Source organism: Hyaloscypha bicolor (assembly GCF_002865645.1).
Source record: "Hyaloscypha bicolor E unplaced genomic scaffold K444scaffold_118, whole genome shotgun sequence".
Classification (NCBI taxonomy): Eukaryota; Fungi; Ascomycota; class Leotiomycetes; order Helotiales; family Hyaloscyphaceae; genus Hyaloscypha; species Hyaloscypha bicolor.
In genome coordinates, this window is record NW_020194620.1 from 743,624 (window position 1) to 757,166 (window position 13,543).

General features: G+C 46.7%; 4 protein-coding genes across 4 annotated transcripts; 2 read left to right on the forward strand and 2 right to left on the reverse strand.

Moving 5' to 3' along the window:
* The first annotated feature begins 1,199 nt into the window (after window positions 1–1,199).
* K444DRAFT_566777 (carbohydrate esterase family 3 protein) lies at window positions 1,200–3,373 on the forward strand. The gene is made up of 2 exons (XM_024877142.1): window positions 1,200–2,222; window positions 2,287–3,373. The coding sequence occupies exons 1-2, from the start codon at window positions 1,272–1,274 to the stop codon at window positions 3,250–3,252; spliced, it is 1,917 nt and encodes a 638-aa protein (XP_024733166.1). The 5' UTR covers window positions 1,200–1,271; the 3' UTR covers window positions 3,253–3,373.
* A 2,571-nt stretch (window positions 3,374–5,944) lies between these two features.
* Window positions 5,945–9,394, reverse strand: K444DRAFT_632689 (uncharacterized protein; the record flags this gene model as incomplete). Its single annotated transcript, XM_024883506.1, has 3 exons — window positions 5,945–6,047; window positions 6,108–8,865; window positions 8,974–9,394. 3 exons carry the CDS (start codon window positions 9,392–9,394, stop codon window positions 5,945–5,947), a joined length of 3,282 nt encoding a protein of 1,093 aa, XP_024733167.1.
* Window positions 9,395–10,378: 984 nt separating this feature from the next.
* K444DRAFT_645042 (TIP49-domain-containing protein) lies at window positions 10,379–11,886 on the forward strand (the record flags this gene model as incomplete). Its single annotated transcript, XM_024885042.1, has 3 exons — window positions 10,379–10,387; window positions 10,436–10,662; window positions 10,710–11,886. 3 exons carry the CDS (start codon window positions 10,379–10,381, stop codon window positions 11,884–11,886), a joined length of 1,413 nt encoding a protein of 470 aa, XP_024733168.1.
* Window positions 11,887–12,060: 174 nt separating this feature from the next.
* K444DRAFT_594687 (uncharacterized protein) lies at window positions 12,061–13,543 on the reverse strand (the record flags this gene model as incomplete). The annotated part of the gene is made up of 1 exon (XM_024878367.1): window positions 12,061–13,543. The coding sequence occupies exon 1, from the start codon at window positions 13,498–13,500 to the stop codon at window positions 12,061–12,063; it is 1,440 nt and encodes a 479-aa protein (XP_024733169.1). The 5' UTR covers window positions 13,501–13,543.

Here is a 13,543-nt window from a genome sequence, read left to right on the forward strand (position 1 = left end):
GGTATCAATTGGCGAGCGGTGGTGAAGTTGATATGCGCCATTCCGTCTTACAATTACAAATACTGTGCCGTCCGGGTCACGTATGATCGGAGAGACCGGTCACGCACAGCAATAGGACAGTTGTCTTAGGCTTTACGCTACTTTAGCAAGCGACCAGAGATCGGGCATTCCTCCTTGCTTCTGAAGACGAAGCAATATTTCCTGCTCAAGCACTACAAATACTATCCTTCTTAACGGCTCGCTTTGCCTCGCATCCGTACAAGCCAACCCGCAACCGTGACACCTCACGTCGACAGGGCGTTCTGCCCTGTCGACTCGATAGACTCTTCTATTCCTGCTTCTTCGCTGGCGCCGATAACGTCGCTGAATCTGAAGTAAATAGCTCCTTGAGAGAAGGATCAAAAGCAATATATCGTCTCCATCTTATAATATATTGGGAGGCATAATAATACTATTATAAGTAGGCAAAACAGGGCATAAAGTACATGAAAGAATAGCTTTTGAATGAACATTATATGCGGTATTTTGATTTTTATGTTGCTTCTTTCGGCGCGCCATGATCTGTAACACCCACCCAGTCACAAACGCTTTCGGTGCCTTCCACCACCCATGCTCATGACATGACCCAGCAGCAGGCTGCAGCAAGCGTGGTGCAGAAGCCCAGAACGGAGCATCAGGAGGATTGTGCCGTGTTGGCCCGTCCCAAACTCACGACGCCCGCCTTGCCCAGCCCTGCCTGGCAAAGCACAGACAGCGAATGCCTCTGGGCCATGCAACTATTTTGAGCAGGCTTGTGACCGCAGGCTGGGGGTGGGCTCTGAATGCAGGTTGACGAGTGGGTCACAAGTCGTCCTAGCGCTGGAAAAACAGGGGTGGCGCAAAAAACTGATTTGCAGTGCTAAATGCCTCTTCTGCCCCTCCCTGGAAAACTTGCTCCTTCCATGCAACAAGGAGGGGAATTTGCCAAATCGCACCACTTACCAGCAGCGATAATAATTTTGGCCCCCAGAGCCTCATATTTCGACTTCAGCTCAATACTTGGCACCTATCGTTCGTGTCTTCCTACACACCCTGTCAGCAATGTACTACACACCTGCATAAAAGTACACACTTTCACTTTGAAGCATACCCTTTTCGGAGTACGGAAGCCAAACGTGCGGTATGGAGGCGCAATCAAGGCTATATACAGGATTCGTGAAATCTGCCCATAAAGAAGATAAGGCTCTTCAAAGCAAAGAATGAAACACTAATGGTTTCGAAAAGTGGTAAAGATGAAGTTCTCCCTCTTTTTCAGTATCTTTGCCTCGCCTTGGGGTAACGTTCCCCTCTTCGCTTCAAATCCTCATACTCAACACCTTCCAGTCTCACATGCCGCTACAATTAGTAATGGAGTCAACCTCAGAATCTTACCTCTAGGCGATTCAATTACCTACGGCATCGGAAGTTCCGATGGAAATGGATATCGTCTTGCTCTCCAGAATATGCTGTCAGGAAATAATATTCAATACGTTGGGTCCCAGCACTCGGGGTCGATGGCGAACAATTCAAATGAAGGACACAACGGAGCTGTCATTAGCCAGATTGCCCAATTCGCATATCTCAGCTTGAAACAGTTGCCGAATGTGATATTACTTATGGCTGGAACAAATGATATGAACATACCTACAGATCCAAATACGGCATCTGATCGCCTCGGTAGCCTGATCGATGAGCTTGTAATTGCGGTTCCCGATGCAGTTGTACTTGTTGCTCAATTAATCCCTTCGATGACTAAGAGCACGGAAACAAATATTGAAAATTTCAATGCTGCTATTGGAGGGATTGTCGCAGTGAGGGCGAATGCTAAAAAGAAAGTGCTTCTTGTCGACATGTCCAAGGCTGTCACGACCAGTGACCTCGCAGATGGGCTACATCCGAACGATGAAGGCTATATCAAGATGGCTACCGCATGGTACAATGCCATTCAACAAGCTTCTTTGAATGGCTGGATCTCTCCACCTCAAGCTGTCAGCACAATATCGAGTCGTACCACTTGCCCCGGACCTGTGCAATGGATCTCGAGGGGACTTGTAGCAGGAGGAGTTGGAGGTGGAGACACATTAGAGCTCTTCTTTGCTGATATCAACGGTGATGGGAAATCCGATTACCTTGTATTAGATGCCAAAGGGGAGACAAAAGCATGGTTCAATGGAGGCCTGGACACTGACGGAAGTTCCATAAAAGTGAGCGCACACCTTTTGACCTTTTGTTGTGCAATCTGTAAGTGCTCTTACTGACAAACTTTAGTGGAATTCTGTCGGTGAGATAGCGAGTGGCGTCGGTAAAGACCGCTCTACCATTCGTTTCGCGGACCTCAATGGTGACGGCCTAGATGACTACCTCACTGTCGATCCCACGACGGGAGCGGTCGCCATGTGGCAGAACGGCGGCGGCTTCGACTCAGCGGGTCTCTATAAGTGGACATCGATTGGTATCATTGCATCCGGAGTCGGAATAGGCGCTGGTGTCTTCTTCGCAGACATGGATGGGGATGGAAAAGACGACTATGTTTGGCTTGATGCCAATGGGGCGGCATATCTCTGGTTGAATGGCGGCACGGGCAAGGATGGGAAATGGATATGGACTCCAAAGGGCAAGATTGCCACGGGAGTTGGTGCCGTTAGGGAGGATATTCGGCTGGCTGATATTGATGGCGATGGGAAGGCGGACTACCTCTGGGTAGATCAAACGACCGGGGCAACGAAGATGTGGAGGAATGGCGGGGTGGGGAGTGATGGGAATTGGATCTGGACGCCCCAGGGAGAGATTGCTACCGGTGTTGGGGCGGTTGGGTCTCTTGTTAGGTTTGCGGATTTAGGGGGTACAGGCAGGGCAGATTATTTGACCATTGTTCCGAACTCGTTGGGAGTGAGGCAGTGGTTGAATGGCTGTGGGACCGGATCTGGAGTCGTCACCGTGACGTACGTAAGCGTCACTGTCAGTGTCAGCACAGCAGCGGGTACTGGCAACAGCATGACCAGCGATCCGACGGCAACTATCACTGGCAACAACATGAGCATCAACCCTACGACGACTCTAGCAGAGAACAACATGCCTGCTGGTGCTACTAGCCAGGCCATTGACTCTGGGACTTCGACCACTTCTGCAGCGAGCACTGCGTCTGGAACGGCAAAGAGTGGTGCGGAAGGTCTTCGAGGATTTCGAGTTGAGAATATGGTGTTGTTGGTTTTCGTGGTGGCTGTTGCGATGTAGCAGATAGCATGAGGGTAGAAAGTCTACTAAGAAGCTTGGTCATCGGAGATACGAATCTTAGAAGCTGGAAATGTGATTTTAATAGACCCTTGCGGGGAGTTTACAAATGTTAGGATATCATCATGACGAGCCCTTGGAAATGATAGTCTTCAGCTCTTCCTCTGGGCGCTAAACGCACAGACTAGCCCGCAGACAGGTCCCACCCAGCCTTGTAGAGGTACATCGGAACGTGACCCTTGCGCCACGCTTTACTGAAAATGGTAAAGCGGCGTGCAAGAATTAATACGCAAAGTGGGGCTGACTTTTAAACGAGAGAGTGTTTGGGCGAAGCCGGTTTCGAAGTTTACTATAATAATTTCCTTTTAATTCCTTTCTCAAAACCAGGATCCGTTTTGGCAACCGTACCGGGATTCGTTATTGGCTCCCATTTAGCCTATTAGAAGCCAACTTTATTTGGGCTTTGGTGGCTAAAATTAGCTGCTAATTACTATAACCTTATAACTTTATTACTTAATTATATAAATATTTATTTACTAGAAGAGAGCTCAAATAAGCTATATATACTAAATATAACTCTATTATTATTACTATTACTCTCGCTAAATCTCTTATTATAGAATTAATTCTTTTACTAAAGTTATTTTAATAAATATTAATTAAAAGAATAATAAGACTTTATAAATTTTATAATATATAAAATATATATATAATTTTAGTCTTATATTATATATTACTTGAAATATAAATATATAGTAAAATTTAATTAAATATTATATTATAAATAAAAGAAGTTTTTATTTTTAATATAATATATAATTCTTATAAAATAATAATTTATTTTCTTTTAAGAAATATTATATTATTTATATATATATAATAATTATAAATAAGTAATTTCAGAAAATATTAAATATATTATAAGAATTTAGGAAAGATATAAAATTAATAAAATAATTAATATAATATAAGTTATATTAAAATATATATAAATATAAAAACTTATAATAAGAAAAAAAATAATATCTTTAAAAATATAATTAATAATTTGGGAAATAAAATCTTTAATACTTTTAAATAAGATTTATTATAATAATATTTTATCTTATATATAAGTATCGGTTTACTAGTAATATATAATACTATTATATAGTTATAGAATACTATTTATATAAGGTTAGTAAAGTTGTTATTTAGAAGTAAGAATTATAGTATTATAGTATTAATATATAATTCCTAAATCTACTAAGCCTAAAGGGGTCTAGTCTACTGGTCGAGTTACTAATAGGATATAAGGTTATATAACTATATCTTATATCCCATATCTTATTACCTATATCCTATTACCTATATCCCATATCCCGTATTCTATAACTATATATATAATTTCCAAAGAAATAGCTATACTAATAATTATATATATTTATTATAAAAATAAAAATATTTTTATAAATTTTAGTTTTTATAGATTATAGTTTTTATAGATTATAGTTTTTATAGATTATAGTTTTTATAGATTACTAGTTTTTATAGATTATAGTTTTTATAGATTATAGTTTTTATAGATTATAGTTTTTATAGATTATAGTTTTTATAGATTATAGTTTTTATAGATTATAGTTTTTGTAAATCTATTAGTATAATAAATATAATAATATAATAGGGATTTAATTATTATATGGTTTTCGGACTATATATAGGCGTTTGAATATATAGGAGAGGGTAAAGGGAAAGTAATAAACTAAGTACTCAAAAGTAATACTCTCAATAGTAGTAAGAAGTAAAGCAAAGGTCAAAAATAAGGGGCTCCAAAGTGTAATAATTGGGAAGGCTAATCGTACATATGGACGGAAGTCTTATGCAACCCCTTAAACTAGCGCCAGCATGCCTGGGAAGCAGGACACGTGACGGTAGTCACGGGACAAGAGAGAAAAAACCCCACCACAATAATATATTTGAAGTCCCTGGCTAAAAGAGGGGCCTAAAGAGGCCCCTTATTAAAAGTTAATGATTTCTAGTAAGGTTGTTCCTAGCTGTGCCGCGTCGCATAATAGGGGGTGAGCTTGGCCTGAGCTGAGCCCGAGCAAAGGCGGCGCTGCTTGCATGAGACCTAGAGTTAGGAAGAGCAAACATTCCGGTGGGCAACAAAACGTAACACACCTAGTCACCTGGCTGGAAGTTAAAGTTCATCTCATTATTTAGTATTCTGGGGAGCCGAAGATCTGGACAATAGTGTTTATTTCTGCCACTAATATGCGCACTGCTCTCTCATTATCTCAGTCCATGAACTCAGCTCGCATATGCGCACGTCTCTCTAGAAAGTAACAGCCAACAAACTCCCGTCTGCCAGCAGCAAAGAACCTCCAAATATGCATATGAACCGTGTGAAAGTAAACTCCCCTCCAGGTATGAGCAATTCTCCCCCTCTCCCATTAAAGCAAGAAAATCAAAGAAGACTATTCGCCGATTCGCCTCGCAATCCACCACCACCAACCTCCAGTCCTCTGGAGGAAAGCAAGAGCACCGGAACAGCAAAGGCACCGCTAAATGCAAGCAGACGACCAGCCACCACCTTTCGACCCATCTATCAGTGAAGAGCAACGCAACGAGTAACGCCTTTCGCGACAAAGGAAAAGACTAACTGTACAGTTTATATCAACATATCACTCATCCCGCCACCACATCTTCATCTCGCTCATTCGCTATCAGTGAGCACGATGATCTTCATGGAGGTTTTGGCAGTCTCCATTGGCTTTCCCTTTGGGTGTCCCGTAGATTCTTTTCTAAGAGGTTTGATGCTACAAGATCAGCATCGTAAATCCAGACATCAAGGGGGTTCCAGAGCTCCAGGCACTCACTCCTCATCGTCGCTCACTCCAGGCTCCGGGATCTCCTCGTTATAATCAGGGTCCGCTTCAGGATCATCCTCTGCAAAATGCTTTCTTTGGCGCTTGTGAGCTTGGGGACTTCGAGACGCCGAAGAGCCCGGGCGAACGCCGTTTGTCTTTGCCGAGGTGGGATTATCCAGTTTCCGCTTCTTGTTGCTATTGACGCTGGAAACGGATGGTTGTCGGTTGCCTATCGAGGAAGAGCTTGGTCTTGGGCCCAAGCCGGTGCCGTTGCTTTTATGAGACACTGCTGGTGACGGTCGCCGAGCCTCCTTACTCTTGTCCATCTTCTCATCGAGGTCATTTTGAAGTTGCCCAAACTTATTAGCGCTTACTTGCAGATTGTCATTGTATTCGTTCCGAAAATCTGAGACTTTCTTGACAACCTTTTCAAGTTCTGTGGCAACGGTTGTTACTTTCTTCGATATGTCGATACCGCCATCCGTTAAAGATTCGACCTCCTTTCGTAGCTCATGATAATGCCGTGTCATGGCTTCGGCGGTCTTTTGGTCCTGCATCGCTTCAAGATTCCGAATAATGCCTTGGAGAGCGTTCATTTTCTCTCTCAGCTCCTCAATTTGGACTGTTTTAGCTTGCATGTCCGTTTTGTACCCAGCTAAATCGGCCTTAAACCCAACCATAAGCGCCTCAATCTTCTGGAGGTCTGGATGAAGTTCGTATAGCTGGCCGAGAGCGTGCTTGGACACTTCCAACGTGTTGATGTTATCCACCCGCCATTGGAGGTTACCAAGACTCAAATTGGTGGCTTCGATCGAGGTGTGCATCGGTACGAGCGCTTGGTTAACAATATTAAGGGTCTTGTCAACATTGAATGGAAGCAAGTCAGGCTTGGTTCTGAATTTGGCAACCACAGTTTCAGCAGCACTTTGGACGATATAGATTTTCTGAACCTCGTCGAAGGCTACTTGTGGGCGCTCTTCGAGACTGCTGCTTAACTGAGATGATTTCGCTTCGAGGGATGAGATGCGAGTTTGAAGCCTCTTCGATTCCTCTTCGATCTGCTCATTGAGAACACCGGTCCAAGTTGTATCGTGTACTTGCTGCCATTCCTTGAGTTCGTCGATTTGCTCCCGTAAAGTGTCGAGTTGGGGCTGAATGTTGGCCGCGGTTGCTGGGGTTGCCTGAGAATTTGATGCTGTTACAGCAGAAGCTCGTCGTTGTTGGGTTTCAACCTCAATTATCCGCTTCTTAACATCATCGAAATCCGCTGACCGCAAATTTGCTATATCCACTTCAAGTCCCGTAAGCCGTTGATCGACATTGGCCTCGAGAGCTGTTCGGCGATTGCCAGCCTTCTCAAGAGCTTCAACTCGTGCATCGAGAGCTTCAGAACTGAACTTAGTAGGAAGAGGGTGCTGTGCTGGAGGTGTCCGCTCGAGCTGTCTGACACGGCCCTCCAGGGCATCTAGATCCTTCTTTGTTCCCGGATCCCTTACATCACGAGGATTCTCTAGCTTCTGAAGTCTTGTATCGAAAGTGGCTGGATTGGGTCGCTGCTCAATATCCTCTACACGACGCTGTAGCAGCGCCGAATTCTCACGGAACTGCTTTTGAGCCTTAGCAAGCTCGGTGATATGACTGACGAGCCCAGAGTTCTGGTCTTTTATCTTGCTGAACCTGTCGTTCAAGCTATCAATTTGCACTTCGGTATCACGTGCGGCTTTAGGAACGGTTGCAATACCCTTGAGCTCTGTCTGGATAGCGTCGATCTCCTTGATACGGGCGTTAAGGGCTTCAACTTGTTGGCCCTGAGCCTTGAGACTGGAGGAGAGTTGAGTGTTGTCTATCGAGACTCTCGCAGCGTCTCCCTTAGCTTTCAAAAGGTCCATTTTAAGAGATTCGATAGCCTGGTTTGAATCCTTAGCTTCCTGCACAACCTTTTCAACTTTAGCCATATCGGTCTCAAGTCGATGCTGAGTTGAACTAGATTGCCCTTGCACCGCTTGGACCGTATTCTTAAGTGCTTGGTGCTTTTCATCGACAGTCTTTGCAAGAGCTTGGCGCTTCTCTTCCAGAGTCTGATTAGCTTTGCGTTGTTCTTCCAGGATCGTTCTTTGGTCATTGGCCAGCTTCTCAATTTTTTTCTCCAGGCTGTCTATACGTTGCTGCTGGAGATTTTCTCGCTCGGTGGTTCCGCCACCTTGTGCTACCAGAGCTGGTATCAGCTTCTCTGCTGCTTTTACAGCAAGTCCCGTCAGCAAAGATTGCTTCTCGTTCACCTTATCGGTTATGGTCTTAAGGTCCTTCTCGGCTTTGACTTTCGATGCAGTCTGTGATTCCTTTATCGAGGGAAACCCATCGTGGTGACTCTTGGACTTTTCGTATTCAGAAGTCCTTTTCTCGGCACGCTTCTTAGCTGCATAGTGTTGGGACTTGAGGGCTGAGATCGTAGTCGCCTCGTTGATCAACTGCTCGAAAATTCCACCTAAAGCTTGCATAGCCTCTGCCAGCGTCTCTTCACTTAAGGGTGGCATCTTTGCGACGGGTGCAGGCGCTGCCGGTAGTGAAACCGGGGCGTTCATAGCACGATTTTGCCAGGAATCTGCAGGCTTAGTGCTTCCTGTCCCTGAAGCTGGCGCTTCAACGCTGGCTTTCGGTCTCTCCTGTTGCTGTTTGCTTAATCCGGAGGGGATGCTAGTCTTCGAAGGAGGGCCAAGTTCGCTCTTTGAAAGGGGGCTGCTATGACCGGAGCCGCCGCTACTTGGGCCTGAATAAGGTTAGTCAGAGCTCATAAGGCAGTGATTAGGAAGGTGAATCTAGTCAGTCTTAAAGACAGAAATTTAAAGGTGAATATCGTTAATCTACTATTACTCACGTCGGGAATCTTTCAGTGACGGTCGTGTGGGAGTGTCATCATATCTTGGTCGATAGCACTCAGCTCCTCGTACGCGTACTTCCTCTCTATAATCGTAAGAGTCGTCTCTTTCAGAAGGGCGTCTTCGGTCACGGCTTGGGGATCGAGATCGTGAGTGTGAGCGTTCGCGGTGTCGCTCACCGTACTCGCGCGGCGGCTTCCAGGTGGCAGAAGTGAAGTTGAATCCGGTATGGTCGCTCCTTGGGCCTCTCGGCGGAGAGACTGGACGACCGCGTTGCGGAGGCGAGTCTCGCCGGGAGGACATGGTTGGGAGGGGAGACGAGGACCAAGGCTGGGTGGTGGAAGGAGAACTCCGACTAAAAATTTCCTCGGTGAGTTGTCGGATGAATTCTCTTCTCGCCTTCTTTTTCTTAGAAGTCATGGAGTATTGGTCTGCACATTAACCAATGGTCAGTAACAGCTTGGCTCATGTTCATGCAATTGTACAGTAAATATGGCGAGAGTGACGGTCGAGCGGTGACGCCGATAAATCGAAACGCGGAGGAGACAGGGGATTGAAATAGACGGCGATGGATTTAGGAAGCAGGATTCATTGCGCAAAGGCAGTAGTGGCAGTCTGAATGGGTTCTGGAGAGATGGTCGAAGTTGAAGGACATGAGGTGACTGAAACAGGGTCGCCAAGGTATAACGTACCGGTACCAAACCACCAGCGTATCGTATCGTCCGCCTTCAAGATCAACGGCAACGGCAACGGCAGCACAGTTTGCTCGCAGATGTAGGATTCGCATTATCAAACCGCAGCGAAGGCGAAGGCTCGGTTGGTCGTGGAGAGGTGTGCGTGCTGCTCTCCTTTGCGGTGGTGGGGGGGTCGAACCGTGAAGCTGTTTTTGGAGGCACTGGACGAAAAGAGAGGTGACGTGACGACTAGACGGCAAATCGTCGGACCGCGGACTATTTCTTCGCAGAGAATGGGGCCGTCAAGAGAAGAGGGAAGAGAGAAGAGATAAGAGAGAAGAGAAGACAAGAGAGAAAATACGGTCAACGCTGGCTCGCTCGCTCGTGGGCGTGTGGTGCGGTGCGGTGCGGTAAAGTCCGTGCAGGAGCAGAACCAGGCAGGAAAGTTTCTACAGTAAGCATTTATGGGATTTATGATCCCGGACCCGCGCTTCGCTAACACTATGCCGGAGACGCTAGCAGGGCCGAGCCAAACCTTCGAAACCTGATGTAGGCTAGTGCACGGGCCTTCTTTTTCTGGACAAACGGATAACCCGACGTCCGTGTTCGCTTGTGCCACGCTCTGATAAATTAAATCTCGAGGCTGATTTTCTGAGAACGAGAATCAACCACATCGCTGCCGCCGTTCTTCTTCCCACTACCATCCCGATACCCCCCACACGCCTTCAATATGGCTGCTGTAAGTAGAGCCCAATCTGCAGCCCGTGGCTGATGCTGACACTTCCAGACAATCCAAACGGTGTCCGAGAGCAAGGAGCTGCGCGGGCTGAATCTGATCGCTGCCCATTCCCACATTCGCGGCCTAGGTGTAGATCCAGATACACTCGAGCCTCGAGCTTCATCACAAGGACTGGTTGGTCAGGAGAAGGCGCGTAAGGCTGCCGCCGTGATTCTGCAGATGGTGAAGGAGGGGAAGATTGCTGGTAGAGCTGTGTTGATTTCTGGGCCACCGAGGTACGCCAACCAAAATTGATACACTATCAAATTTCTGACAGTCACAGCACTGGAAAGACCGCTATTGCCCTGGGAATGTCGCAGTCTTTAGGCTCAGATACACCATTCGTCATGCTATCCTCCTCCGAAATCTTCTCCCTTGAGATGTCCAAGACCGAAGCCCTTGAACAAGCATTCCGGAAGTCGATCGGCGTGCGGATAAAGGAGGAAAGCGAAATGATTGAGGGAGAAGTCGTTGAGATCCAAACGGATCGAAGTGTGACAGGAGGAACGAAGCAGGGCAAGCTTACGATCAAGACAACAGACATGGAATCAGTCTACGACATGGGAAGCAAGATGATTGATGCGATGACGAAGGAGCGCGTTATGGCTGGAGATATCATATCGATCGACAAATCATCAGGCAAAATCAGCAAACTTGGACGGTCATTTGCCAAGTCACGCGACTACGATGCGATGGGTGTTGACACCAAATTTCTGCAATGTCCAGACGGGGATTTGCAGAAGCGCAAGGAGGTGGTACACACAGTCAGCCTACACGAGATTGATGTCATCAACTCGAGGACACAAGGTTTTCTAGCACTCTTTTCTGGTGATACCGGCGAGATCAGGAGTGAGGTTCGAGATCAGATCAACACCAAAGTCGCAGAATGGAAGGAAGAGGGCAAGGCTGAGATTGTGCCTGGTGTGCTCTTCATTGATGAAGTGCACATGCTGGATATCGAGTGCTTCTCGTACATCAACCGTGCTCTCGAGGACGAGCTAGCCCCTATTGTCATCATGGCAAGCAACAGAGGCAACTCAAGAATTCGAGGAACCAACTACAGAAGCCCCCACGGCCTTCCACTAGATTTCTTGGACCGAGTTGTTATTGTCAGCACACATGCGTATGTCAAGGAGGAGATCCAGCAGATTCTCTCCATCCGTGCTCAAGAGGAAGAGGTGGATCTCACGCCAGACGCCTTAGCCCTGTTGACCAAGATTGGCCAGGAGACAGGTCTACGATATGCCAGTAATCTGATCACCACATCACAGCTCATTGCTGCAAAGAGACGGCAAAAGCAGGTTGGTATCGAGGACGTGCAACGAAGCTTCGCTCTTTTCTATGATTCAGGCAGAAGCGTGAAGTTTGTTGCCGAGTTCGAGAAGAGACTCATCGGGGACGGAGGTGCAGTTAGTCTGTCAGTTACGAACGGACACGGTGATGCAATGGAGCTTTCATGAATTGGTTACGAGGCGTTGGGAGCGAATCATAAGGATTAAAATGGGTAGACATATTGTACAAGTAGCAAAAGTAGGCGTCGGAGGAAAACCGAGTTAACATTATAACATCATGGAAGCCAGAACCGCCTAATTGCTGTACTTGTGACAATTACTTTTGGGTATCTTGTTTCATACTCATACAAAGTCCACCACCCTTTCCCAAGACCCATGCTGCCCAACTCTCCGAAATTCAACGCCTTCACCAAAGTAGCCCGCATCTTGCCACGCCACCATTGTTGCTCCATCATATGGGCCTTGTTTTGCAGCACCATCACGCCCATCTGTCCACCTGTACTCCCACATTTTCACAGGTCTCGAGCCATCAAGTTTCTCCTCTTTTTCTTCAGCTGGTGGCTCAACCCAGTCTTCACCTGTCTCCCTTCGGTACTGCCTGATGAGCATTTCCCTTTCCTGCTCATAGATCTCCGTTTGCCCTCTCGTAAGCAGCTGATCTGCAGCTCCCGTAATCTCGTTGACAGCTTCTCGAATCTTAACTTGCTCAGGGTCTTCTGTTGGTTTTTCTGTGTCAATGTCCATATCATTGCTGTTCTGCCGTTGCTTCTTTAGCTTCCACTTCGGGACCTTCTTCGTTTTTGTTTGGTTCTTCCCTAATCTGGCCAGAGCTTCTAGAACCGTTTCCCCTTTCTCCAACCGTAAGATCAATGTTCGCAAGATGTCTGGGAGCAGGAGAGCATCGTCTTCGAGTCTCTTTTGCCGTAACTCTGCTTCCCTCCTCTCGTGTGCTTCTGCTGCTTTCTTCATCTCCTTTTTGCTGACGCCTTCCAGCCATGCATCGTGCTTGGCATCCGGATCCGCAGCTTTCCTAACAAAGTTTCCGGCTTCATCGAATCTTCCTTCTTCCTGCTCGGCCTTCATGTTGAACGCGTCGACTTTTGGGGCGTTTCTTTTCAAGCCTCCAGCTCCAACCTCTTGGTCGATATCCTCTTCCTGGGCAGCTAGCGCAGCTTCCTCCTCGTCATCACTGCTCTCCTGATCATCCATTGCATGAGTCGACAGCTTCCCCTTCGGGTCCAGCGCAAAATTGCTCGACACATGTCCACCACTCTTACTGTTCTCCACCTGCCCCTCGATCTTGTCCGCATCTAAGAATCTCACTTCCTTCCTCTTCTTCTTCGTAGCCAAACCATCCTCATCCTCTCCACCCTCTTCCTCTGACCCACCAAACATACTGTCGTCGTCGTCATCATCATCTACCTTCGCCTTCCCGTTATTTCCCTCCTTCCCATAACCATCAAGCGCCTCCGCAAGGTTTACCTCCCCCTTCTTTCCCTTCGCTCTCTCCTCAGCCCTAGCGTCAAACCCCTCATTATCCGAATCGCTATCATATCCATCCAGATTCACAGCCCCACGTTTCGTGCCAATCCCACCCCCAATAACATCTGCCTCGAGAACCGCATCTTCTTCTGGCGCGTCAGGTGCGAGTGCTGAAGGGTTCCTGATATCGAATTTGGGTTTCTTGCTTGAGGAGGGGCCGCCGTCGTCTTCGCCGTGGTGGGCACGAGCAAATTGCTCACCCGCACGCTTTGGACGCGCTGCTGAATAACGGGAGGTCATTTTGTGGTTTGTTTAGCAAGTCATAAATCGCAGGTCAGTTCTG

Excerpts from the sequence above, each read along its gene's own strand:
- K444DRAFT_566777 (XM_024877142.1), top strand. The coding sequence starts at position 1,272 with ATGAAGTTCTCCCTCTTTTTCAGTATCTTTGCCTCGCCTTGGGGTAAC. Across the intron at positions 2,223-2,286 it reads CTGACGGAAGTTCCATAAAA|TGGAATTCTGTCGGTGAGAT; the intron begins GTGAGCGCACAC and ends GACAAACTTTAG.